General features: G+C 57.2%; 3 protein-coding genes across 13 annotated transcripts; 2 read left to right on the plus strand and 1 right to left on the minus strand.

Annotated features, from left to right (window-relative positions):
* Positions 1-365: 365 nt before the first annotated feature.
* BAD (BCL2 associated agonist of cell death) lies at positions 366-5,333 on the minus strand. 3 transcript variants are annotated; one of them, XM_011368730.2, is made up of 4 exons: positions 5,246-5,333; positions 4,784-4,978; positions 1,504-1,697; positions 366-867 (listed from the first exon to the last, which is right to left on the minus strand). In XM_011368730.2, the coding sequence occupies exons 2-4, from the start codon at positions 4,968-4,970 to the stop codon at positions 742-744; spliced, it is 507 nt and encodes a 168-aa protein (XP_011367032.1). In that variant the 5' UTR covers positions 4,971-4,978; positions 5,246-5,333; the 3' UTR covers positions 366-741. The 3 variants fall into 3 exon arrangements, with proteins under 3 accessions (XP_011367032.1, XP_011367033.1, XP_011367031.1); XM_011368731.2 differs by having other exon boundaries at positions 5,148-5,255; XM_011368729.2 differs by lacking the exon at positions 5,246-5,333 and adding an exon at positions 5,074-5,239.
* A 1,058-nt stretch (positions 5,334-6,391) lies between these two features.
* Positions 6,392-10,035, plus strand: GPR137 (G protein-coupled receptor 137). Of its 8 annotated transcripts, none has more exons than XM_011368732.2 (7): positions 6,393-7,443; positions 7,528-7,577; positions 8,288-8,513; positions 8,632-8,781; positions 8,908-9,054; positions 9,150-9,268; positions 9,577-10,035. In XM_011368732.2, exons 1-7 carry the CDS (start codon positions 7,087-7,089, stop codon positions 9,734-9,736), a joined length of 1,209 nt encoding a protein of 402 aa, XP_011367034.1. In that variant the 5' UTR covers positions 6,393-7,086; the 3' UTR covers positions 9,737-10,035. The 8 variants fall into 8 exon arrangements, with proteins under 8 accessions (XP_011367040.1, XP_011367042.1, XP_011367034.1 ...); XM_011368734.2 differs by having other exon boundaries at positions 8,908-9,036; positions 9,177-9,268; XM_011368735.2 differs by having other exon boundaries at positions 8,288-8,411.
* A 2,661-nt stretch (positions 10,036-12,696) lies between these two features.
* Positions 12,697-22,130, plus strand: KCNK4 (potassium two pore domain channel subfamily K member 4). 2 transcript variants are annotated; one of them, XM_011368741.2, is made up of 9 exons: positions 13,221-13,409; positions 16,287-16,410; positions 16,536-16,696; positions 16,882-17,068; positions 17,549-17,688; positions 19,622-19,982; positions 20,818-20,900; positions 21,109-21,175; positions 21,895-22,130. In XM_011368741.2, the coding sequence occupies exons 1-9, from the start codon at positions 13,221-13,223 to the stop codon at positions 22,002-22,004; spliced, it is 1,422 nt and encodes a 473-aa protein (XP_011367043.2). In that variant the 3' UTR covers positions 22,005-22,130. The 2 variants fall into 2 exon arrangements, with proteins under 2 accessions (XP_011367044.1, XP_011367043.2); XM_011368742.2 differs by lacking the exons at positions 19,622-19,982; positions 20,818-20,900; positions 21,109-21,175; positions 21,895-22,130 and adding an exon at positions 18,344-19,038 and having other exon boundaries at positions 12,697-13,409.
* Positions 22,131-22,153: the final 23 nt, after the last annotated feature.

Consider the following 22,153-nt stretch of genomic DNA (forward strand, 5'->3'; position numbering starts at 1 on the left):
GCCCTGCCAGTTCCCAGAGCAGCGCTGGCCCCAGGCCGGCCACACAGTAGCTGCTCTAAAGGACTGACCCAAATAGGAACAAATGACCCTCCCTGGGGGACGGCGGCACGGTTTGCAGAACGCAGAATTCCGGCGGCCGGCCGGCCTGCAGTTACCAATTACCAGATTAGAGATAAGGACCTGGACGTCCCTGGGGCCCGGCAGCACTCCGCTTCCTGGGAGCCAAGTAGCCCTGGCTCCGCTCGCCGACTCCTTGTCTCGGTCACTCAGAAAGAGACTCAGTTTCCCTTACGTGTGAAACGCAGGCACCGTCTGAAACTCAGTGCTCCCTCTGCCCGCAAAGCCCCTAGCGATGGACAGGAGAGTCGGCGGCACAGACGCGGGCTTTATTAGCATTTTTAGTGGTGATCATCGGCCCCCAGGGTCACCTCAGAGGAAAAGGTTCTGTCGAAGTTAGGGTTATTCCGACTCTCACCTGGCGCAGGCGCCTGGGGCGGGGTCAGGGGGCTACTTCCGGTAGCTAAGGGCAGAATAACTTCAAAATATCCGATGGGGCCAAATCCTCGGTGGTCCCTGCACACACCGGAAGGAAACTGGGCTCTGGTTCAAACCCCCTCTTTCTGAAAGGGACAGACCTGATCCTCTTTTTGCATAGGCCTGCGGAAACGACTTCCGCCCACACCCAAGATGGCTGACAACAGAGGCGCGAACGGGGAGAGCTTCCGGAAGTGGGACGCAAGGTCATTGGGAGGGGGCGGAGCCTCCTCTTCCCAAGTTCCGATCCCACCAGGACTGGAAGATGCGCGTCCAGCTGGAGTTTTGCCGCATCTGCGTCGCTGTGCCCGCGCTTTTCGGGCGAGGAAGTCCCTTCGGGGTGGGAGGAGGAAAAAATTAAGTGAGTTAGCTTTTATCCTAGCAGCCCGAGTCAGGGGCCTCCACTTCCAGAATCCTAGCTCTAAGTGAGAAGCCGGGGAAAGCAAAGACCACAACTCCCAGCATCCCCTTTGCCGGGGGAGGAGGGGCGGTCTTCTAATTACTTAATTAAGCATGAGTTATCTTGTTTGGCCCCTTAGGAATGAGACGAGTTAGATCCTAGACGCTCCTTGCCAGGGGCGGGGAGAGAGGGCACCTAAGGCCTTGTATGTTAGCGCCTGAACCGGAGATCTACCACGTGGAAAATGGGACCACAATACGAGTATTAAAGAAGTGGTTCCGAAGTTGAAGGCAGAGACCTCGGACATCTGAAAGAGCCAGCCGAGAGCAGAGAGGCTCGCATGCCTCACGCTCCACGGATTTCGGGATCTCAAAAGCTTTGGAATTCTGGAGCGGGGCCTGGACTACAGATCCCAGCATGTTCTGGGGCTCGGGAAGGAACGAGTCCCGAGACTGCAGGTCCCGGCATGCCGTGGAATTCGGACGGGACAGCCAAGTGGGAGGTGACCAGGAGTGCAGGTCCCGGCATGCTCTGGGACTAGCCCGTCCCTTCGCCGCGGCGGCGCTCACCTTGAAGGAACCCTCGAACTCATCGCTCATCCTCCGGAGCTCACGGCCATAGCGCTGTGCAGCCCAGAGGTTGGGAGGCGCTGAACGTGAGCGTCCCCGGAAGGGGCTGGGCTCCTCCTCCTCTGCCTCTTCATCCTCCTCGTTCCCGGCGGGGTACGAGCTGTGGCGACTCCTGGGCTCCACAGACCCGGCGCCTGCAGAGAGAGTTGGGGGTGGGGTGTGGTGGGGTGGCGACGTGAATCCCAACTCCTTTGTGCCCCCAGCATTCGCTCCACCAGCCCGCTGATGTATCTGTGTGCACATGAGAACATACCTTCAGGGCGCCAGTTCCCTCAAATATAAATTGAGAGGAGCTCATAGGTTTTTTTGTGAAGATTCGAATTAACTTCTCCTTAATCCCACAAATCTTAATTGAGCCCTTATAATGGGCCAGGGCCTTAGCGTATAAAAGGAGCTTCCTCTATGCCTGGCACAAAATAAGGGCATAATAAATAGTAGATATAGTCATTAGTGCAAGACCAGGGGGCCTCCCAGCAAGCACCTGGGTTGTTAGCTCTTTAATCATCTCCATCCTCCAGCAGAGGAGAAGAGTCCCCTGGATGAGGAGGTGTCCTGTCCCCAGCCTGGCAGGGCTGAACTCCAGCTCTGCAGGTGACCTGCTGGTGCTCATCTGTTTCACTGTTGTGGCTTCCAGGAGACCCTGGAGAACCAGAACCTGTCAGCAGCTTGTCTGCACCTCCCACAGCACCTGATTTGGAGAAAATGTCCAGACAGGTCTGTTGACTAGGTAATATTTACGGAGAACTTATTATGTGCTAGGCCCTGGGCATTACCTTATTATCCTCCTAACCATCCTGGGAGGTGAGTACTAACATTGCCTCCATTTTACAAATGAGAAAACAGGCTTAAAGAGGTTAAGACTTGCCCAGGGCCACACAGCTGTGAAACTCTGAGGCTAGAAATCCCTAGACCTTTGTTGGAATCCAGAGTCTAGTGATTATTCCTTGAGCTTCACCTCTTCCCTTGTCCAAGCACCCTTCAGCTCTCTCTCAGTCTGTGTCTTCACCTCTGTGGGGACAAACCTAGCCTTTAACTACCAGTGGCTGTGTAATACAGATTACAAAAATAGTATGAAAGTGCTTTGTAAGCTAAAAGTGCATGATGGTCATTATTCAATGAGGCACCTTTGCTGTGTTCGGAGTTTGTCTGACTTGTCTACTGTGTGCCATCCTCCCACTCCTGCCAACCCCATCCCCATATCCAGACCAACAAACACTCAACAACCACTCCCCAGAGCAAAAACCCAGAGCTAAGTAATAGTGGAAGACAGGCCTGGAGCAAGCGCCGGAAACGGGCTCAGATGAGTCAGAGCAAGGCCCATCTGTCAGGGAAGGCAATTTTGGAGAAAGCAAGATTTAGGCCAGACTTTGAAGCCAGGGGATAACTATCTCCTCCCTACAAAGGACCTTCCGTAGAGCCCGTGGGTCAGCTCCAGGGGCTACAGGGATTCCGGGGTCCCACCTCCAGATATATGGCCGAAAAAGCCAAGAAAAGGAAGAGAGGGCCCGATCCAGGAAGGCCTAAGCTAAGAGGGTGTGGTCAGAGTCCCTACCTGTTCTGAATGTCACCAAAGCCCAGGCCCAAGATCAGGTAGGGACACAATAAAGCCTTTTAGGGGTGAGATGGCAGTGGGAACAGGTAGCTAAATCAGGAGCGGGGATTGGGGATAGGGACTGGAGGAACCAGGAATAGACTCCTGACAGGATCAGGCCCATTTGTGGGGTGTGGGCAGTGAAGCCGGGGTCAGGAGCTCAGTGGGCCCCACTTCAACCACCATATTCCTGCTTTCACCTCCTAAAGCCTCCCAGCATCCCAGTGAGGCAGATGCCAAGTTCTCCCTATTTTACAGATGAAGAAATGGAGGCACTTAGGTTAGGAACTTGCCTAAGGTCACACAGCTGGCCACTTAAGTGCTCAGGGAGTATCAGCTATTATTCTCCTTTACTAGCTCTAAGAACCACACAACCACCACACTTGACAGATGCAAGGCCCTAGAGTCGGAAGGTGAGTGATTTGCAGATGGACACGTGGTCTGGGCACTGCCGCCTCGCCCAGGATCACAAGCATAAGAGCACTTGCTGTATCAACGTGGAAGTGCTTCACGGATATTTAATTCATTACATCCCCATCACACCCTATGAGGGAAGTTACTCACTGTCTCTATTGACAGAGAAAACTAAGGCACAGAGAGGGCGAGTAACTTGCCAAGGTCACTCAGTCAATAAGTAGACAAACAGGAATACAAACTTAAACAGTCTAGCTTCAGGGTCTGAATCTGTAATTCTCATGCTCTCCTTGGGAGCCCAGGTTGGGGAACGCATCCCAGACTTTCTGCTAATGCCAGCTCTATCAGAAGCCTAGTCTATGGGGTGGGGGATTTAGCAGTGCCAAGCCAGCCATTGTCAAAATGGAACTCATTTGTGTCAACTAAATTTTTAAAAAGTATCCTATTTACTGGAAAAAAAAAACCTGAAGGATTTTTGTAAACTCCCTGAGGGGAGGGGACATGCATGCGAACCATCCCACCTTCAATCGGCTCTCACCCCTACATGACCCTGGGCAGGGCAGAGGCAGAGGCAGCTCTCTCCATTCTGGGGAAGGAAAGGGAGAGGAAGGGGGCATGGCTCTTCTGTGAGTGAGCATGGGTGGGTGCCCAGGCGTGCCCACTGTCACTGGCCATCTTCCCAAAGAACAGGCCTGGGGCTGGGGTGGGGAAATGGGAGGAGCCTGTGGCTGGAGGTGCCCCAGCCCCAGGAAAGGTTTTCCTTTACACTTGGGCTTCTGAGTAAGTGGGTAGGGCTGAACATATCCATCGTCATGCGCCCATGAACATCCTTGCACACTTAATTAAAACAATGGTGTTCCAGACAGTTGCAGGCAGTGAAGCCCTGCTTTCTACCAAAGGAACCACCAAACAAGTGTGACCTTAGGCAAGTCACTTCCCCTTTCTGGCTCACCGCCTGCCTTGGTGATTTGTTCTGGCCCTACACTAACAGCTACATTCTTTGAGCATTTTGTAAGCGCCAGCACCGTAATCAAATGCTTCTTATATATTCTGCTAATCATCCTAATAGCCCTACAGTGTTTTACAGAAGAGAAAACTGAGGCACAGGGACTTACACAAAGCTACCCAGTGAGTGTGGATGTGGCTGAGGTGCAGGTAACTACTGGGCTGGGGGCAAAGAAGACAGGCAGGTGGTTGTGGGGGGGGGGTGCCTACCTCCATTGTGGCTGCTGCTGGCTGGCTGCCCCTGCTGATGACCACCTTCCCCCAGGAGGCCTGAGGCTGTACACCGGTGCTTGCTGAGGCCTGGGGGCTGGTCCCCCGTGGGGCTGGGGCCCAGGCCCCTATCTGCAGGTCTGGAGTCTTCCTGCTCACTCTGCTCAAACTCAGCGATCTGGAACATGCTCTGGGCTGTGGGGGCAAGATGGTAGGTAGTTAAGGCACAGCTGGAACAAACAGCAGCCGGCGGGCGTGGGGGAGCAAGAGCCCCTGGTTCCCTCTCCCACCTTAGAACCCCAGGTCCGCCCTGCCTCCCAGGCCCCCATTTGTCCGCTGAGTCTGGCTGGGCAGGGAGCTCGACCTGTCCACGGAGGACCTAAATCTCCTTCCGGAGCCCTGGTGCTGTGGAGCCCCAGGCCCCGGACCCGCCCGCCCGTGGTGACCGTACGCCAGTCTCACCCTAAGCCCGATCTCGAGGCGCCAGACCCGGGCCTGCACCTCCCTCTAGCACCTAGTTGCCTGGGAAACGGGAACTGTCACCCACCCGGCCCAATCAACTATCGTAATGTCACCAGGGCTGGCCAGAAGGCGGAGCCACTCTCGGCCGGGGCCCCGCCCCCGCTGCCGGACCTGTTTGCTCCCCACCCACCGCCTTCCTCTTGGGTCCGTTCTTTGCCGCCGTATACTCTACTCCCGACTTTCTTGGATATGGGGCGTGTGTGGAAGCAGATGAGGGATTCTCTTAACCTGAGGACTAGCTTCTACTGACAAGTCCTTCAGCCCCTCTGGGCCTTAGTTTCCACCCCTGTAAAACAGGGATGATGACATCTCCCTCAGGAGCCAGTGAACTTTGTAAACCGAGTGATTTCTGTGAGTGAAGGCACTTTGCAAAGCTTTAATTGAAACTCAGCCGTCAGATGCATTGTTGTTGCTGTTGTCACTGCTCCGTCCGACTAGGTGACCGGGTTTCTCCTCCTCCCCACTGTGGAAACTTGGCACCGCCCGCATCAGGTGCACCACTCCCCGCGCCATCTGGGGAGCACTCGAGATAAGCAAGGAGCCTCCTCCCTGTCAGGATGGCTGTCCCAGCTCAGGAAAAGGGATAAGGGTTCCTGTGAGGGTGGCCGTAAGACTCGCGGTTGTTTCGCCCGCGCGCGCGGCGGCCAGCCAGGTGAGCGGGAACCACAGCCGGCCCGGGCGAGGGGCGGGCGGACCTTCCGGGAGCTGCGGGGCCCCGCGGGTTCAGATCCAGGGGGCGGGACCCGGGGCCATCTTGGCTGAGGGCGGAAGTTTCCTTCAGAGAGCGGGCGGGGGGAAGGCGTTGCGGCCCTCGGCCTGGCTGCGCGATCTGTTTGAGGATGGGAAAGAGAAGCATGGGCGCTGGCAGCCCCTCGAAGAAGCAGAGGCCGGTGGTCCCGGGCACGGCCCGCCCTACTGCCGGCCGGTTGCGGTGCCGCCCCAGCGCCTTGGCCGCGGGCCGCCTCCCGTAACCCTTGGCGCCCGCCGGCGACGTAGCTTGCTCCCATTCTTGAAAGACTGCGCGCCGGGCGCTGCGCGGGATTCGGAGCCCCGGCTAGACCCTGCGCAATTTGCGTGGCGAACGGCGCGCGCGCAGGCGCAAGAGGGGGCGGAGCCGCGGGAGCCGGGGAGCCGGAGCCCCGGTTCCCAGCGACCGGAGCCGGCTCCCCCAGCGGCAGACCAAGGCCTGGCGTCGACCTTTTCCCGCTCCTCGCGGTTGGAGAGTGGGTGCAGTGGGGGGTGGGTTGGGGGCAGCATCTGGAATTTCGAGGACCAAAGGCAGAGGCCCACCCCCCTACCCAATCCGGATTATTGAAGGAGAGAAAGCTCACCAGTTTGAGGAGGGGGAGAGCCGGGTCCCCTTTCAGCGGCTGCTACCCTGAGCCGACGGGCATAGGCCGGCTCTCCCCCTCCTGCCGGGACGACTCCAGCGAGCCAAGGCCAAGGACCCCTTTCCTTCAGCCCCTGCAACCCCCAGGTCCTGGCTCTGGGACTGGCCCACCACCCCAGTCAGCTCTAGAGAGATTGCCCTTCCACGCTCCTGAGTGAGGGGCTCGGGGCCAGGCCCCAGGCTGCCTGTGCCCCTCCTCGAGGGCTACTGCAAGGGCGAGTGTCCCTCTGTTGCGGGAGAGGGCCTGGCCAGCCACAACTTCTTTCCTCCTGAGTTCTCCATCTCTGCCTCTGCACCCTGCAGCTCCCACCCCTCTGTATTTATTTTTACTTTCCTGGCCCCCTGCCAGCCCCTCCATCTCTGTCTCAAGATTCAAGCCTCTCTTCCTGACATGGAGAGTAACCTGTCTGGCCTGGTGCCTGCTGCTGGGCTGGTGCCTGCGCTTCCACCGGCTGTGACCCTGGGGCTGACTGCGGCCTACACCACTCTGTATGCCCTGCTCTTCTTCTCCGTCTATGCCCAGCTCTGGCTGGTGCTCCTGTATGGGCACAAGCGTCTCAGCTATCAGACGGTGTTCCTTGCACTCTGTCTGCTCTGGGCTGCCTTGCGTACTACCCTCTTCTCCTTCTACTTCCGAGATACCCCCCGAGCCAACCGCCTGGGGCCCCTGCCCTTTTGGCTTCTCTACTGCTGCCCTGTCTGCCTGCAGTTCTTCACACTGACGCTTATGAACCTCTACTTTGCCCAGGTAACTCTGGTAATGGGTGGGAGTGGGCCGTGGGGGTGGCAAGCCCCAAAGGCCCAAAGGAATGATGGGCGTTTCTCCTCCCAGGTGGTGTTCAAGGCCAAGGTGAAGCGTCGGCCAGAGATGAGCCGAGGCTTGTAAGTACTTGGGACACTGGTGGGCTCAGTCCTCAAGCCAGGGGGAGCCCAGTGCCCATTCCTTACCCCATGGCAGAGCTGAGGCGAGGACAGCCCAGGGGATGTTTGTGAAAGAGCTTGGAAAAGTGCGGCACCTGGCACAGATGGCTCAGCAGAGGCGTTGCATATGTGAAGGGCAACAATAATAGAAACAGCGAGGGGAGTGGGGACCCGTGTCATTCACGGTGGAGGAGGAGCTGGAGGCTCCAGCAGCCCTTGGAAGCTCTAAAGCCAAACCGATTCTGGGTGACCTTGGGCAGTGATAACTCTTGTCATTTGTATAACATCTCACAGTTTTTAAAGAGTTTTCACAAACATCTTTAATTTTTACAACTTATTTGTGAGGTTCTTATTATCCCCATTTGAGAGATGAAGAAACCGAGGCCCAGGCAAGGAAAGCAACATGTTCAAGGTCCTAGACCTGCTGGAGGCTGAGCCAGGGCTTAAACCCAGATCTCTGATTCCCAAGCTAGTGCTCCTTCCAACGGACCACAGCTGTCAGTCACCTCTGACCCCCTTGGCCCTCAGTTTCCCCATTTGTAAAACCGGAGGAGTAGGTTCAGACCGGATGACCTGAGGTTCTGATAGACACCGGGGTCTCCTGGGGGAGGTTGGGTGGTGGGTGAGCACTGAAGGCCGTAGACAGGGGCTGACTCTGCTGTGGGCTGCAGGCTGGCCGTCCGAGGGGCCTTTGTGGGGGCCTCGCTGCTCTTTCTGCTGGTGAATGTGCTGTGTGCTGTGCTGTCCCGCCGGCGCCGGGCACAGCCCTGGGCCCTCCTGCTGGTGCGTGTCCTGGTGAGCGACTCTCTCTTTGTTATCTGCGCACTCTCTCTTGCCGCCTGCCTCTGCCTTGTTGCCCGGCGGGCCCCCTCCACCAGCATCTACCTGGAGGCCAAGGTAGGGTCACAAGCCCTGATGCTTGGTGTCCTGTGGGATCTTTGGGTGTTGCTCTTCAGGGTAGATGGGAAGCTGGAGCCTCTCCTCCCTGAGGGTCCCCTGTTGTCATCCGTGCCAGGGGACCAGTGTGTGCCAGGCGGCTGCGATGGGTGGTGCCATGGTTCTGCTCTATGCCAGTCGGGCCTGCTACAACCTGGCGGCCTTGGCTTTGGCCCCCCGGAGCCGGCTCGATGCCTTCGATTACGACTGGTACAACGTCTCTGACCAGGTGGGCATTGGACACATCTGCCACCTCTTTAGTAGCCATGGCTCCTGGTCCCCAGCTGGCCTGGGCCGTGGCATGGTGTCCCACTGGCACGGTGGCAGATTGACACAAGCCCCTGCTTTCCCACAGGCGGACCTGGTGAATGACCTAGGGAACAAAGGCTACTTGGTGTTTGGCCTCATCCTTTTTGTGTGGGAGCTGCTGCCCACCACCCTGCTGGTGGGCTTCTTCCGGGTGCACCGGCCTCCACAGGACCTGGTGAGGGCCAGTGGAGAGGTGTGGCGCTGGGACTCCATGGGCTGGGGCCTGGGTGGGTTGGGGGAGGTCCGTGGGGGGCCGGAGAGAGCATCAACGGCGGCTTACTCCCCCAGAGCACCAGCCGCATCCTCAATGGGCAGGTCTTTGGTTCCCGTTCCTACTTCTTCGACCGGGCTGGGCACTGTGAAGAAGAGAGCTGCTCCTGGGAGCACGGCCGGGGCGAGAGCACCAGGTAGGAGCCCCAGCCCCACCTCAAGACCCAGCTTGCTCCATGGAGCCATGGGGACCTAGAGCCAGGTCTTGTCACCCAGCCCCCAGCCCCTACAGTAGCCTCTGTTTCTGTCGGTACTAGGTGGGGGCCCCCTCTGATTTCCACCTCTTGCCCCGAGGATGCAGTTGGCCACAGTCTGCAGGGCTCAAGCCCTGGGTCCTAGAGGTCTGGGTCACTGGGCTCTGTTCTAAGCCTTTCTCCCTCCCCCAACTCTTGTGAATATGGCCCTGGTCACTGCCTTGGGACTGACCCTGTTTCTCTGCCTGCAGCATGTCGGGCAGCCTAGGCTCTGGCAGCTGGTACGGCGCCATCGGGCGGGAGCCAGGCTGGTGTGGGGGCAGCCAGACGCGGACCACCCCTCTGCTCTTCTCCCAGGTGCTGGGACCAGGCAGCCACCACCACAGTCTCTATTCCACCCCACAGACGTGATCCCCCTCCATTTCTCCCCAGAACACCCAGACCCCAGTCCTTCTCACCCAGGCCCCTGTGCCAATTTCATCTGCTGCTTCTTGCCCAGGATCCTGGGGGCTGTGGCTGCCTCCTCCCCCGGCCGGCTCCTTGCTACTTCTATTGTAGTGAGTTTGTGCTGTCCCCTAGGATGGGGGACATGGCCCTGGCTGCCAGATGCCCACAGCACCCTGGCATGACCTGCCGCCTCCGCTTCTACGCTGGAGCCAGCTACCTCTCCTGCACCTGCCACTCAATAAACAGTGTCTGTGCCCCATGTCCGTCCACCGTCTGTCAGTTATCTGTGCTCTTCGAATCATCACCTGTTTGGCTGAAGGCTGATCAGATACTGGCCACTGAAGGGGGTGGCCAGGCTTCAGGGGCCACTTACCTCCCCCGGGCTGGTGGGCAGGGAGATGGAGGAACCTGCAGGCTGAGGGGAAGGGAGACCACAAGAGCCCTGCTCCCACTCATCTCCCCCTGTAGAAATTGAATAATTTCTACTCTTTCTTCAAGGCCTCCTTCAGCTGTCACCTCCTTTATGAAGCCTTCCCTCTCAGGGTCAGGGTACCTCCTGAGTGTCCTTGCACTGTAACTATGTGGCTTTTATGCCTGTCGCCCTCTAGTGGATTGGGATTTCTGGAGACCCTGCTTCCCTGTCATTACATCCAACCTGGCCTTCAGGTCCAGGAGTTAGTTCAAGGGCCTGCAGAGGAATTGGCCCATGACTTAGCAACCCCCATCTCCCTACCAGGTATGGATTTGGCTGGGTGGGGTGGGGGGCTGTCCCTATACAGTCTGCCTGGTTGTCCTGAGCCCCCTTCTTTGGACGCCTCTAATGGCATAGTCACTGCCCTCTGCTGCCACAGCCCTAGGAGATTTGTCTCTTGGCTGGCAGTTATTTATCAAACAGCCTGTCTCCTGCACACGGACCTGGCCATCCCAGCTCCTTGGAGTCCCTGGGGCCTAGCACTTCACTTGGGACCATCCTGGAAACCAGGCCTTCAAGGACTTCCGGAAAGTGCATCTGAGAATCAGAGAATCAGCTAGAAGCTGGACAATCACTTTTTGTTAAAAGGAAAATTGCAAACATTTGTAGAGCACTTTATTGTGTGTGCTCTGCACACAATAGAGCATTTAGAAATACTGACCTCTTTAATGCTCAGAACAGCATTTAGAAATACTGACCTCTTTAATGCTCAGAACAGCACCCTGAGGTGAAAGTTAGCATCCCATTTTACAAGTAGGGACTGGCAGGCTCCAGTTTGGTAACTGGTCTAGGCCACCTACTGGTAGGGGGTGGTCAGCCTCAGAGCCCACGCTTCTGCCACCCACCCTGAGGGCTGAGGATCCCAGGCAAAAGCAGGGTCTTGGAGAGGGGGGGCGGGTTGTAAAGTGGCTAAGAGCAACAATGGCTGGAGTTCCAGGACCTGCCAGGGCCCTGGCTGTTCAGACTGTGGGGGAGGGAGGGCTGGCATCAGTTCCATGCTGGGATGGGCATGCTGAGGACTAAGGGATGGGGACACAGGAGCAGGGACAGGAGGTGGCCCAGCATGACTTCCCACAACTGGGCCCCACCCCACATGGGCCAACTCCAGCTTGCCTTAGTGGATCCTTCACCCTTTGATAGAATCGCCTCCCTTCTAAATAAATGTTGAGCCCAAGGGCCAGGCTGTTCCCAGGGGCGGGCAGCTAAGGGCCCTTCAGATCTGACGGTGGGCCTGGGAGGTTAGCGTGGCGCCTGTCCAGAGAGGTGAGCCGGATGATGTCCAGCCTCGGGCCGTGCCACTGGCACACCGGCTGGCCGAAGGGGCAGTGCCAGGGCTCTGGTCTGAGACTCCAGCGACAACCCTTCTTGGGCTCCTCTGCCACTCATCTCCCGGACCGGGACGGGATTAGGGCACTGAGCGGCGGCAGGTTAGGGGCTGCAAAGGGAGGCGCCGGCGGCGACGGCGCAGCCCGGAGGGAAACGCGGCACTGGAGGGGTTAAACGCGGGAGGAGGGGGGCTTCTGGCGGCGGGAGGGGGGTCCCAGCCTTGGCGGCCGCCCGCTCCGCCCCTGCAGCCGCCGCCGCCTCCGCGGCCCAGCCGGCACCGGCGAGGCCGCGCGGGAGCCTGAGCCGCAGCTGCAGCCGCAGCCTCAGCCGCAGCGGGGCCAACAGTGAGTGCGGGCGGATGGGCGCGGGAAGGAGTGCGGATAGGACTGCCGGGCGGGGCGCGCCGTGGGCGACCGTCCGGGGGGGGCGCCACCTCCCTCTCGTGGGCGCCCCGGGGAATTGTGCGGCCGCGCGTCCTGCCGTCCGTCACGCTCCGAGGCGTCGGCGTAAAGACGCGGGAGGCAGTAGGAGCGAGCGGCGAGTGTGCAGTGTGTCTGGGCGGCGGGCGCTGCGCTGTGGCCCCGCGGTCTGGGTGTGCGTATGCGAGCGTGTGCACACGTGTGCGTGGACCTTTGGGGTGCCGCGGCCTGGCCCACCTGCCCCTGGGGGTCCGGGTGTGCCCGTGAGTCTGGGGAGAGTGCAGGCTGAGCGTTTGCATGCAGCCTGAGCAACCGGGCGGCTGGCACCGCAGGGAGGAGCGTGGGCGCGCGGAGCTTTGTGCGGCGCGTGTGCGCGTGGGCGCCGCCCCCGCCGCCCCGGGGGCTGACAGCTGCCCCGGGGGCTGCTGCGCTGGTCCGGCCCTTGTTGCCCCCGCCCCGCACCTTCCCGGAACTCGGCACCCTCCCTCTCCTCCTACCCCCAATCCCGGCTATGCCTCGCCTCTGCGCAGCGACCCGGACCCGCCCCTGGGTTCCTCGAAAGCCCTGCGGGGCGCTGGGGGACCCTGGAGTCTCCCCGACCGGCCCATCGCGGCTAGCAGCGTTGCAGGGAGAGGCTGGAGGGGAGAGTGGAATCGCGAAGATGCTGCCGCAGCAGCAGTGGACCAACCGGGACCCGGCAGCCAGGTCCCCGCCCTGTGCAGTCCGGCCTCTCCTCCCGCTTTCCCTTTGAGAACCCGCGCCCGCTCAGCCTCCTCCTTTGAGACTGGTTCCCCACGGCCCCGCCGGGCTCCCGGCGTTTCCTCGCTCGCCCTGCCTTTCCCGCAGAAGGCTCAGTCTCTCCCTCTTCCGCTCTCCTTCCTTTCCCTTCCCGGTGCCCTCTTCTCTTCTTGTACCCTGGAGTCCCCGGACAGGGGCTGAGGGCCGGGCTGTGGAGGTAAGGGGGAGGACTGAAGTTGGGGGGAGGACTGGGTGTGTTCTGGTCCCAAGTGTCCAGCCAGAGGAATATGAGGAGACGACTTCTGTGGGCAGTAGGGCTGGGGGCTCCAAGGACTTTGGGGCGTGTAAGGGTTGGAGGAGGGTGTAGGGGTGTCAGGCCAAGTTACTGATCCAAGCCTCCCCGGTTTTGCCCACAGTGACCGCAGCCCTCCAGGAGCCTCCTGCTCGGCCTCCCCAGGAGGGCAGTGGAATTGGCCGGGCCCCTGGGCGCGCCATGCGTAGCACCACGCTGCTGGCTTTGCTGGCGCTGGTCCTGCTCTACTTGGTGTCTGGTGCCCTGGTGTTCCGGGCCCTGGAGCAGCCCTATGAGCAGCAGGCCCAGAGGGAGCTAGGGGAGGTCCGAGAGAAGTTCCTGAGGCTCCATCCATGTGTGAGCGACCAAGACGTGGGGCTCTTCATCAAGGTGCGTGGACGAGAGCCCCTTCAGCAGTCACCCATGACCCCCTGGTACTAGCCGCATGCCAGTGGGGCCATGTGCTGGGGTGCTGCTTCCAGACCCACATCCCTGAGAGCCAGGTGCAGCTGGAGGGTGCAGGGCAGAGACTGGGATCCAGGTCTCTGTGTTTTCAATATGGCGGCCATGGGGGCACTTGTTTTCTTTGCTGTGCCTGGCATTAGATCATGCTCCTGGAAGGTCTCCTTCAGCATGTGAGGGTGGTTGAATGAAGGATTGAAGGAAGAAATGAATGAATGGCTGTAGCACATGAGATATGTTATATTTTCACAGCTCTAACTTACTGGTCTAGGGTTGCCAGATAAAATCCAGGGTATCAGTTAAATATGAGTTTTAGCTAAACAATAAATAGTTTTAAAATATAGTTATGTCCCATGCAATATTTTTATTTGCTAAATCTGGCAACCCCACACTGGTTCCTATACTTCTTTGGAGTCACAGATGCCTTAGAGAAGCCCAAGAACACTGAACACTCCCCTTTCCCCCGGAAAAGGACACATATAAACACGCACAGACGATTTCAGAGGGTTCCAGGCTCCCCTATGCCTGTCCATGCCACCATGGATGCCAGGTTAAGTATGCCTTTGCCCCAGGACAGATGCTTATGACATTGGGGCTAGAGGGAGGGCAAATCAGGAACAGGGGCAGCTTTGGTCTCATGAGTAGAGAAAATGCTGGGCTTCAATCTTCTGGATTACTGTCAGGCAACACTTCTGTGGTTTTCTCTGATTCCTGAGTCACTATCCTATTAAAAACCTAAGATTTAACTTTAATAAATGAATGTTTATTACTTTAGTAAAGAGTACCTCTTTTTCTGCCTGTTTGTTTGGAGGGATGGGCCATCGACATGGAGGCCTCCATGTTCCAGCTGATTCCCAATGTGACAGGACCCAGAGCAGAGATGAGGGTGGGGTGGGCCCGAGACATAGGGCTGCCCGACATCGTCTCTGACATTTCTAGAATGCCAAGCAAGGCTCCAAAAGGCCTGGGCAGGAGAGTGTGTCTGGCCAGACCACTGGGCAGAAGGAGGGAGGGAATCTGACCTATTTTATCTTCACAATGGAATTGCTTTTATTCCTGGATAAAAAAAAAAAAAAAAAAAGAGCAGAACCTAGAATGATGGGCAACAGCTGCTCTATTTCGCTTTCACAATTAGTCAATCATGAAGCAATTATGCACCTACTGTGTGCTAGGTACTTGCTATACACCATAGGGTGAGCAGGGAAATTGACATCGGGGTGGAACAGATGCAGGCCCTGCTCTAGAAGATGTCACATGTGGACTAGGAGACAGATTCGAGGACAGCTAATTTTAGAATTCAGTGGAAAAGGAGCTTTCCTTACTTCCTATTTTGTTAACTACCTGTTGTGTGCTGGGCCCTGGGCTAGGAGCCGGGGGCAAGAGGGGAGATGCCAGGGGCCTTTGCGAAGAGCTGGTACTTGAAATGAGGCAGGTGAGATGGGTAGAATTTAGAGATGTGTGATTGGGTTGCAAGGGAATGCAGGCAGAGGAACAGCATGGGCAAAGGCGTGGAAGCCGGAAAACTCAGAGTGTTTTTGCAGAACTTGGATTTAGCAGATGCCTAGTCATTTGAAGCAAAAATTAGAACGCACAGGATGACAAAGGATTTTTTTTTTTCCCCTAAGTAGTGAATTTGCTGGAAAAGTGTTGCAAAATAAAAATTAAATCACCTTTAATCATACATTTCACTTCTTGGCTTTATTTAAAAATTATTATTACAGGAAATGAGATCATCTCAGAAATCTGTGGAGAAGGTCACCGTACTTTGGGTTCCCAAATGGGAGTCTCAGGAGAGAAGACTGAGGGAGGGGAAGTTGGAACCAGATTGAAAGGGATTTAAACTCTGGGCTAGGGAGTTTGGACTTCACTCTGCAGACAGCAGGTTTAGCTATGGAGGATTTGGGGCAGTCACTTTAGGACAATTAATTTGCAAAGGGTCTTGCTAATGCAGACTGCAGAGAGAGATGTAGTTTATGATCTCCCCCACACCCACTACTTTTGTGTCTTGGCTTTGTGCTCCTTGGGGAAGGGGCCCTCTTCACCATGCTCTGACCTCTATTCCTTAGGGCAGGTGCTCTCAAAACACAGACCCTGCCCCAGGGGTCCTGCAGGCTGGCAAGAGGGGCAGACACATTATGATTATTTCATTAATCATATTTATTGAGCACCAGCTATGTAAAACCAGATTTCAGCAGGCTAGGCAAGGGTTTGTGTGTCCAGGAAACTCCTAAAATTGGATGCAAAATTAGGGAGGGTCCCTAATTTTCATCAGATTTTCGAATAAAGGGCTCAAATTCAGCTTCCATGGGGCCAATGGGAGTGATAGGGTCTGTGGAAAGCTAGAAATCACTGGGCATGGTCACTACGTGATGACTAATTTAACGAACACACGCTGCTTTAACTCTTCACAATAATTCTATATGGTAGGTTTAGTCATCTCCACTTGGTAGATGCTGACATGGAGGCACGGAGAGTTAGCTTGCTCCAGTTCATATAGCACCAAGGTTTGAACCCAGGCAGTCTGGTCTCAGAGTCTGTATTCCTGAACACTGTAAAATTGGAAATCCGTTGTGTGAAATTAGAGGGCAGATAACTCAAATGTTTCTAAAACAATGTGGAGGTCAAATGAAATTTGGCTACCCAATTTGCAATGTCTGCTCTAAGGGATTGCCTTCAAGGAGACCAGAGGGAAGGGAAGAGCTGGGAGGGGTGGGAAGGGAACCACTCTAAAGACTGAAGGGCCAGGGGGTTGTCCAGGACAGGAAGGAAGGACTGAGGTTCCTCCCTCTGCGCCTTGTCCTGCAGGAGGTGGCTGATGCCCTGGGAGGGGGTGCGAACCCTGACATCAACTCAACCAGTCACAGCAACTACTCAGTCTGGGACCTGGGAAGCGCCTTCTTTTTCTCAGGCACCATCATCACCACCATCGGTGGGGGAGGGGACTGGGCATGTGGAGCGGGGCGACAGGGGCTGGGCTTTCTCATTGGGGAAGAGGCAGGGGGAGGTAGGGGTGCCAGGCAGCCCCTAGACCTCCTGCACGGCCCTTTTGCCCAGGCTATGGCAATGCTGCCCTGCGCACAGATGCCGGGCGCCTCTTCTGCATCTTTTATGCACTGGTGGGGATCCCGCTGTTCGGGATCCTGCTGGCAGGGGTCGGGGACCGGCTGGGCTCCTCCCTGCGCCGCGGCATCGGTCACATCGAAGCCATCTTTCTGGTGAGCAGTTCCGCGCCCTTGTGTTGGGTTTGGGATATCCTTCCCTACATCCCCTTTTCCGCACGTGAGCGCGGGGCCCTGAGATCGCAGGAGCCTACCCCGCAGGTTCCCAGAGGAGGGGGAGTGGGGTGTGAGAATGGAGGTGTTGGAGACTCCTGGGTCCTGCCTACTGCCCCTCCCTGCAGAAGTGGCACGTGCCTCCGGAGCTGGTGCGAGTTCTGTCCGCGGTGCTCTTCCTGCTGGTCGGCTGCCTGCTCTTTGTCCTCACCCCCACATTCGTGTTCTGCTATGTGGAGGGCTGGAGCAAGCTTGAGGCCATCTACTTCGTCGTAGTGACGCTCACCACGGTGGGGTTCGGGGACTATGTGGCCGGTGAGGCCACCTTTCTTGTGCTGCACTCCCCCACTTTATTCCTGTCCAGGGGCTCTGTACTCTCGCTTCTCCCTCCAAATTCCACGTGGCGTTTTGTGCCCTCACATGGGATCGCTCCAGCCCCTACATTCGCTCACCGAATGCACTCTCACATTTTTGCACGGATGCAACACCTCATGTACACTTACGTTCTTGCATGCCTGCGCCTCCGTGCATGTTCACACATATAAGATGCACCCGTCACACATGCTCACATTCTTGCACGTGAGCACCCTCACTCTTATCTTGCACATGCTCTTATCTTGCACACCTTCGAGTCGTGCACACTCATATTCTTGCGTGCATTCAAACACACACTCATTGCCCAGGGGAGGGCGGATCCTCTCAATGAGCAGGGAAGCGGGGCCGTGAAACAGCGCTCACAGCCTCAGCGCCTGTCCCACAATCAACTTCTTTCTGCCCTCCCCGGTGGTATCCCAGGCGCCAGCCCCAACCAGAACTCTGCAGCCTACCAGCCGCTGGTGTGGTTCTGGATCCTGCTCGGCCTGGCCTACTTCGCCTCCGTCCTCACCACCATCGGGAACTGGCTGCGAGCAGTGTCTCGCCGCACTCGGGCAGAGGTAGGCGTCCCTGGGTCGGCACCGCGCCTGAGCCGTCGCGCTGTACCCCAGTTGCCGCTTGGCCAGCCCGCCTCCCTTCCAGCGTTGGGGGCTCCTCCAGGCAGGGACTGAATGAGTCCCGGTGTGGCCTGGGGACAAAGGGATAAACTCAGACAGGTTTGCAGATGATTTTTAACTCTGCTCTTATGGATAGGGTTGCCAGACTTACCAAATAAAAAAGCAAGAAGCCCAGTTCAATGTGAATTTCAGATAAACATCAAAAAATGTTTCAGTGTAAGTACATGCCAAACATTGCATGGAACATACTTACACTAAGATCGTAGTTGTTTATGTGAAATTCAAATTTAATCGGGCGACCTTTATTTTGTCAGCCCATTCTCCGCGCCTAGCGGACGAACGGGATGGAGGCGCAAAGGTGTCTGGGAACATGGGAGGGACAGCTGAAATAAAACGAGTTTTCTAGAAAAGCTCTGGGGGAAGAGGGCGCTTCGCTGCGATGGAGGAGGGGAGAGCGTGCGGCTGGGCGATGAGGCTTTCCCTCCTTGGGCGCGCTGAGGCAGGAGGACTAGAGGGGAAGGGAGGCGATGCGTGAGTGGCAAAGGGCAGGCACCCGGGAGTGCGGAGCCGGTCGAGGACTGCCTTTCCCCCCGCACAGATGGGCGGCTTCACGGCTCAGGCTGCCAGCTGGACCGGCACGGTGACAGCGCGGGTGACCCAGAGAGGCGGGCCCATGGCACCACCGCCGCCGGAGAAGGAGCGGCCACTCCTGCCTCCCCCGCCGTGCTCAGCGCGGCCCGCCAGCAGGCCCGCATCCCCTGCGCCCCCCGAGAAGGCCCAGCCGCCCTCCCCGCCCACGACCTCCGCTCTGGATTACCCCAGCGAGAATCTGGCTTTCATCGACGAGTCCTCGGACACTCAGAGCGAGCGCGGCTGCGCGCTGCCCCGCGCGCCGCGGGGTCGCCGCCGCGCCCCCAACCCTGCCAGGAAGGCTGAGCGTCCCCGGGGCCCAGGGCGCCCCCGGGACAAAGGCGTGTCGGTGTAGGGGACAAGACCCCCCCCCACCTCCCGCCCCGGCCCCTCAAAGGGCTTCGTTCTTGCCCTCTCCCCGGCATGCTTTGCTTGTTTGACCAAAGAGCCCTCTTTCGACCCGACTGGAGCCTGGGGAGCAGGCTGCGGGTTGCTTGACTGCCGCCCCGGCTCCTGGCCCTTTCCTTCATCCATTTCAAGACCCCCAAAGCTTTATGTTTCGCTGTCCCGGCTGGGCCTGTCCCTCACAGTACCTCACACTGTGCCTCAAAGCCTGCATCAATAAATGAAAAAGTCTATCGCTGCGGGCGTGCGCGCTCCGGGGACGCGAGTAGGGGTGGGGGAGTGCTTGTGCCGGGTCACCTCTGGGCAAATCAGGCTTCCCGTGACCTCCTCTGCACCCACGTCGGACCCCGCATCTGCTTGGAGCCGATCGGGTAGGGTCCCGCTGAGCAATCTGCTAAAATGAGCTGTGACCCCAGCACAGCTACTGGGCAGGAGGATGGGAGAGAAATAATGATATCTAGTGTGGAGGGCTGTAGCTCGAACTCTTCCCTCCTGAGACCCCATCGCCATTCTGGAATGAGACCCTGCCCCTCCCCCTTTCTGGAGCGTGACCCCCTCTTCCGCGCCCGAGGCCTGTGGCGACTGGGTCCGTTGGGACAGAACCATGGAGGAAAATACTTTCAAAGTAAGAACTCTCCTTGGGTCCCTCGTCCTGTCAGCTCCCACATTTATCCGACATGGGCCCCTAGCTTTCCTCTCACTCACTCTAGGCAGCTCCCAACAGTGCCCACTCCCTTACCGGAGTGGAGTCCTGGCCTGGCTGGGCTCAGGAACCCCGCTTCCAGCGGGCTGTTTCTCCCCTTCCCAACTCCCTGCGACTCTCGTTGTATGTGGCCCACAGGAGATGGCCAAGTCTTCGGGCTGCCGTAACTCGTTGAAGTCGGACTCGCATAGCGACATTCGGAATCTGTGGTCCATGGCCACACTGTCGCAGCCGAAGCTGAACGTGCAGCGGTCTAATGTCTCCGAGGACTCCGACCTGGACGGCAGCAGCTTAGGCAGCAAGATTGGCGAGTGGTACAACCAAAGGGCCGGCTACAGCTCGGACGGAGGCTGGAAAGAATGGGATAACAGAGTAGCCGATGTCGACTTAAAGCCAGAAGAGATGGACGACGACACCTTATTGGAGCTGGAGCTGCACGCCATAGGCTCCCTGGAAAGCCATTTAGAAGAGGAAGACGACGATGCCAGGACCGAGTTGGGTCAGTGTGGCCTCATTGGGTTAGGGGCGCTCACAGGGCCTCAATTTCTGTTGGTGTAAAACGAGGGGAAGCTGAGGATCCAAATTTCTAGTATTCCCTGGGAGGGGCGCCAGCACTAATTTTTCACGCTTTAAGTCACCCATTCTTGGAGCGCCCCCTACCGGGCAGGCGTCATACAAGATTTTGTGACCGGGGCATGCCAGATCCAGGAGAGGCACGCACAAAAATGCGCAAAGGTGGCGCGGGGTAGGACCGTGCTTTTAATGGAATCACCAAGATAATTGAGAGAAGAGAGTTAATTCATTGTCAGTGGATTTGTTTTGGTTGAGGAGGTGCCTGTCATTCATTCAGTCATTGTTTAAAATTTTTAAGTACCTACTGCATGCTGGGCCCTGTTTGGGATTTCCTCCCCCTTTCCCCTCTTCCCCCTAATCCTTTATCAGGTAATTGAAACCGGTAACAGTATAATAACTGCGATTTGTTGAGCACTTATTGTGTGCCAGGCACTGGGCCTCTCTTTCATGATCACCTTTTAACTTAATGACCTCTATAAGAGCCCATTCTTATGACTCCATTTTACAGATGAAGAACTTGAGGGTCAGAAAGTTTGTTTACTGGCCCTAAGTCTCACACAGTGTGGCAGTCAGAGCTGGCCTTGGTAGGTGAGACAGTAAAGCCCCAGGTTGTAGACCACTCTCATATTGTTTCCTACTAAAGTGGCATCTGTTGTTTTCTGAGGGCCACTCTGCCCCACCAGATGTCACCCCATACATCTCTGCTCCCGGGAAGACCCAGCAGTCTGCAGTTGACTAATCTCTCTTTTCTCTTCTCCCAGAAATATCTTCCTCAATGCCATCACTCCATATCTTGAAGCACATACCCCATCATCGAGCCTACTGGGTGGAGCAGCAGAACAGGGTTGGAAGCAACCAGGGAGATGAGATTTTAGTGGGGTGGGGGATGGGCAAGTTGGGGTTGCAGGGGTGAAGGGGGTGGGGTGGTTTGTAGGGTGGAGAGGCAGGCAGGTTGGTTGGGAGTCTTGGGGTGGGAGGCAGCAGGTGGGGTACTTCAGCTGTGGGCAGAGCTGGGGTCCCTTGGACATCTGAGCCTCTTGCTGCCTTTCCAGCTGCCATTGCCCCTGACGGAACTCATGGAGAATGAAGCTCTGGAAATCCTCACCAAAGCCCTCCAGAGTGAGCCCAGCTCCCACAAGAGACCTTGGAGAATTTCGCAGGGCTTGGGTCCCTGGGACTGGGGTTTCAGGATGTGTCTGTCTTGTCAGATTCTCTTACCACCCACAAATATTCCAGGAGTCCCACAAAAAATGAAAAATTGGGGACTGGGTGCCGAGAGACCCAGTTGGGAGATCATGGGGTTATCTGCAAGGGGCCTGGGCTCCAGCCTTATTGCAGCCCCTCTCTAGCTGATGTAGCTTTTCTAAGGCTGTTTCCTTACCTGCCCAATGGGGATGACAGCTTTTGTGTGGCCTTTGCTCCCTCCCTAGGTAATGTGAAGAGCCTTTGGATAGTAGATTATTTGGGTAAACTTCCCCTGGTTTGCTCTGGCTAATGGCTTAGGGTGGGTGGTCTGGAGACAGCTGAAAAGCTGCCTGCTGCCCCTGTCCTATTTCAGGCCTGTAACATCTTCTCTAACTTGCTCTCATTCATCCTCCCCAATACCCCATCCTGCTTTCATCCCCCATCTATTTGGAGCACAGGTCTATGACTTGAAACAAACAAAACCAGCAGGGCTCAGAACCTTGGAGATCCAAAGTTCCCCAAACTAACAGACCAGAGCGCCTAGAGCTCCTCCCAACCCAAGTCACCCGCAGTTCCTCAAACCACACATACGGCATCTGCCGCTGGAGAGGCCATGCCCTTGCTAACTGCCCTGAGCGGAGCTCTCTCTTCAGGCTACCGGTCAGAGATCGGCAGGGATCACTTCCTGACCAAGCAGCTGCAGCGATACATCGAGGGGCTCAAGAGACGCCGGAACAAGAGACTGCACGTCTCAGTGCACTGAAAACACCTCTTCAGGCTCGAGTGACTGCCCGACTTTAACCCGGGTCCCTGTCCTGCCCCCAGACCCAAGCCCGACCCTATCCACATGGAATTTGAACCCTAGAGAAATAAAAGAGTCTGTGCATGGTCCGTGAGTCAGTGCGTAGCTGC

The sequence above is a fragment of the Pteropus vampyrus genome, unplaced genomic scaffold (genome assembly GCF_000151845.1).
Source record: "Pteropus vampyrus isolate Shadow unplaced genomic scaffold, Pvam_2.0 Scaffold144, whole genome shotgun sequence".
NCBI classification, from domain to species: domain Eukaryota; kingdom Metazoa; phylum Chordata; class Mammalia; order Chiroptera; family Pteropodidae; genus Pteropus; species Pteropus vampyrus.

Bases quoted from the DNA above. Each gene is read 5' to 3' on its own strand.
- BAD (XM_011368730.2), bottom strand. From the start codon at position 4,970: ATGTTCCAGATCGCTGAGTTTGAGCAGAGTGAGCAGGAAGACTCCAGA. The intron at 1,698-4,783 runs GTAGGCACCCCC...CTCTCTCTGCAG, and splicing joins CAGCAGCAGCCACAATGGAG to GCGCCGGGTCTGTGGAGCCC. The intron at 868-1,503 runs GTGAGCGCCGCC...CCCACCCCGAAG, and splicing joins AGTTCGAGGGTTCCTTCAAG to GGACTTCCTCGCCCGAAAAG.
- KCNK4 (XM_011368741.2), top strand. From the start codon at position 13,221: ATGCGTAGCACCACGCTGCTGGCTTTGCTGGCGCTGGTCCTGCTCTAC. The intron at 17,069-17,548 runs GTGAGGCCACCT...GTGGTATCCCAG, and splicing joins GTTCGGGGACTATGTGGCCG to GCGCCAGCCCCAACCAGAAC. The intron at 17,689-19,621 runs GTAGGCGTCCCT...TGTGGCCCACAG, and splicing joins CTCGCCGCACTCGGGCAGAG to GAGATGGCCAAGTCTTCGGG.
- GPR137 (XM_011368732.2), top strand. From the start codon at position 7,087: ATGGAGAGTAACCTGTCTGGCCTGGTGCCTGCTGCTGGGCTGGTGCCT. The intron at 8,782-8,907 runs GTGGGCATTGGA...GCTTTCCCACAG, and splicing joins GGTACAACGTCTCTGACCAG to GCGGACCTGGTGAATGACCT. The intron at 9,055-9,149 runs GTGTGGCGCTGG...TTACTCCCCCAG, and splicing joins TGGTGAGGGCCAGTGGAGAG to AGCACCAGCCGCATCCTCAA.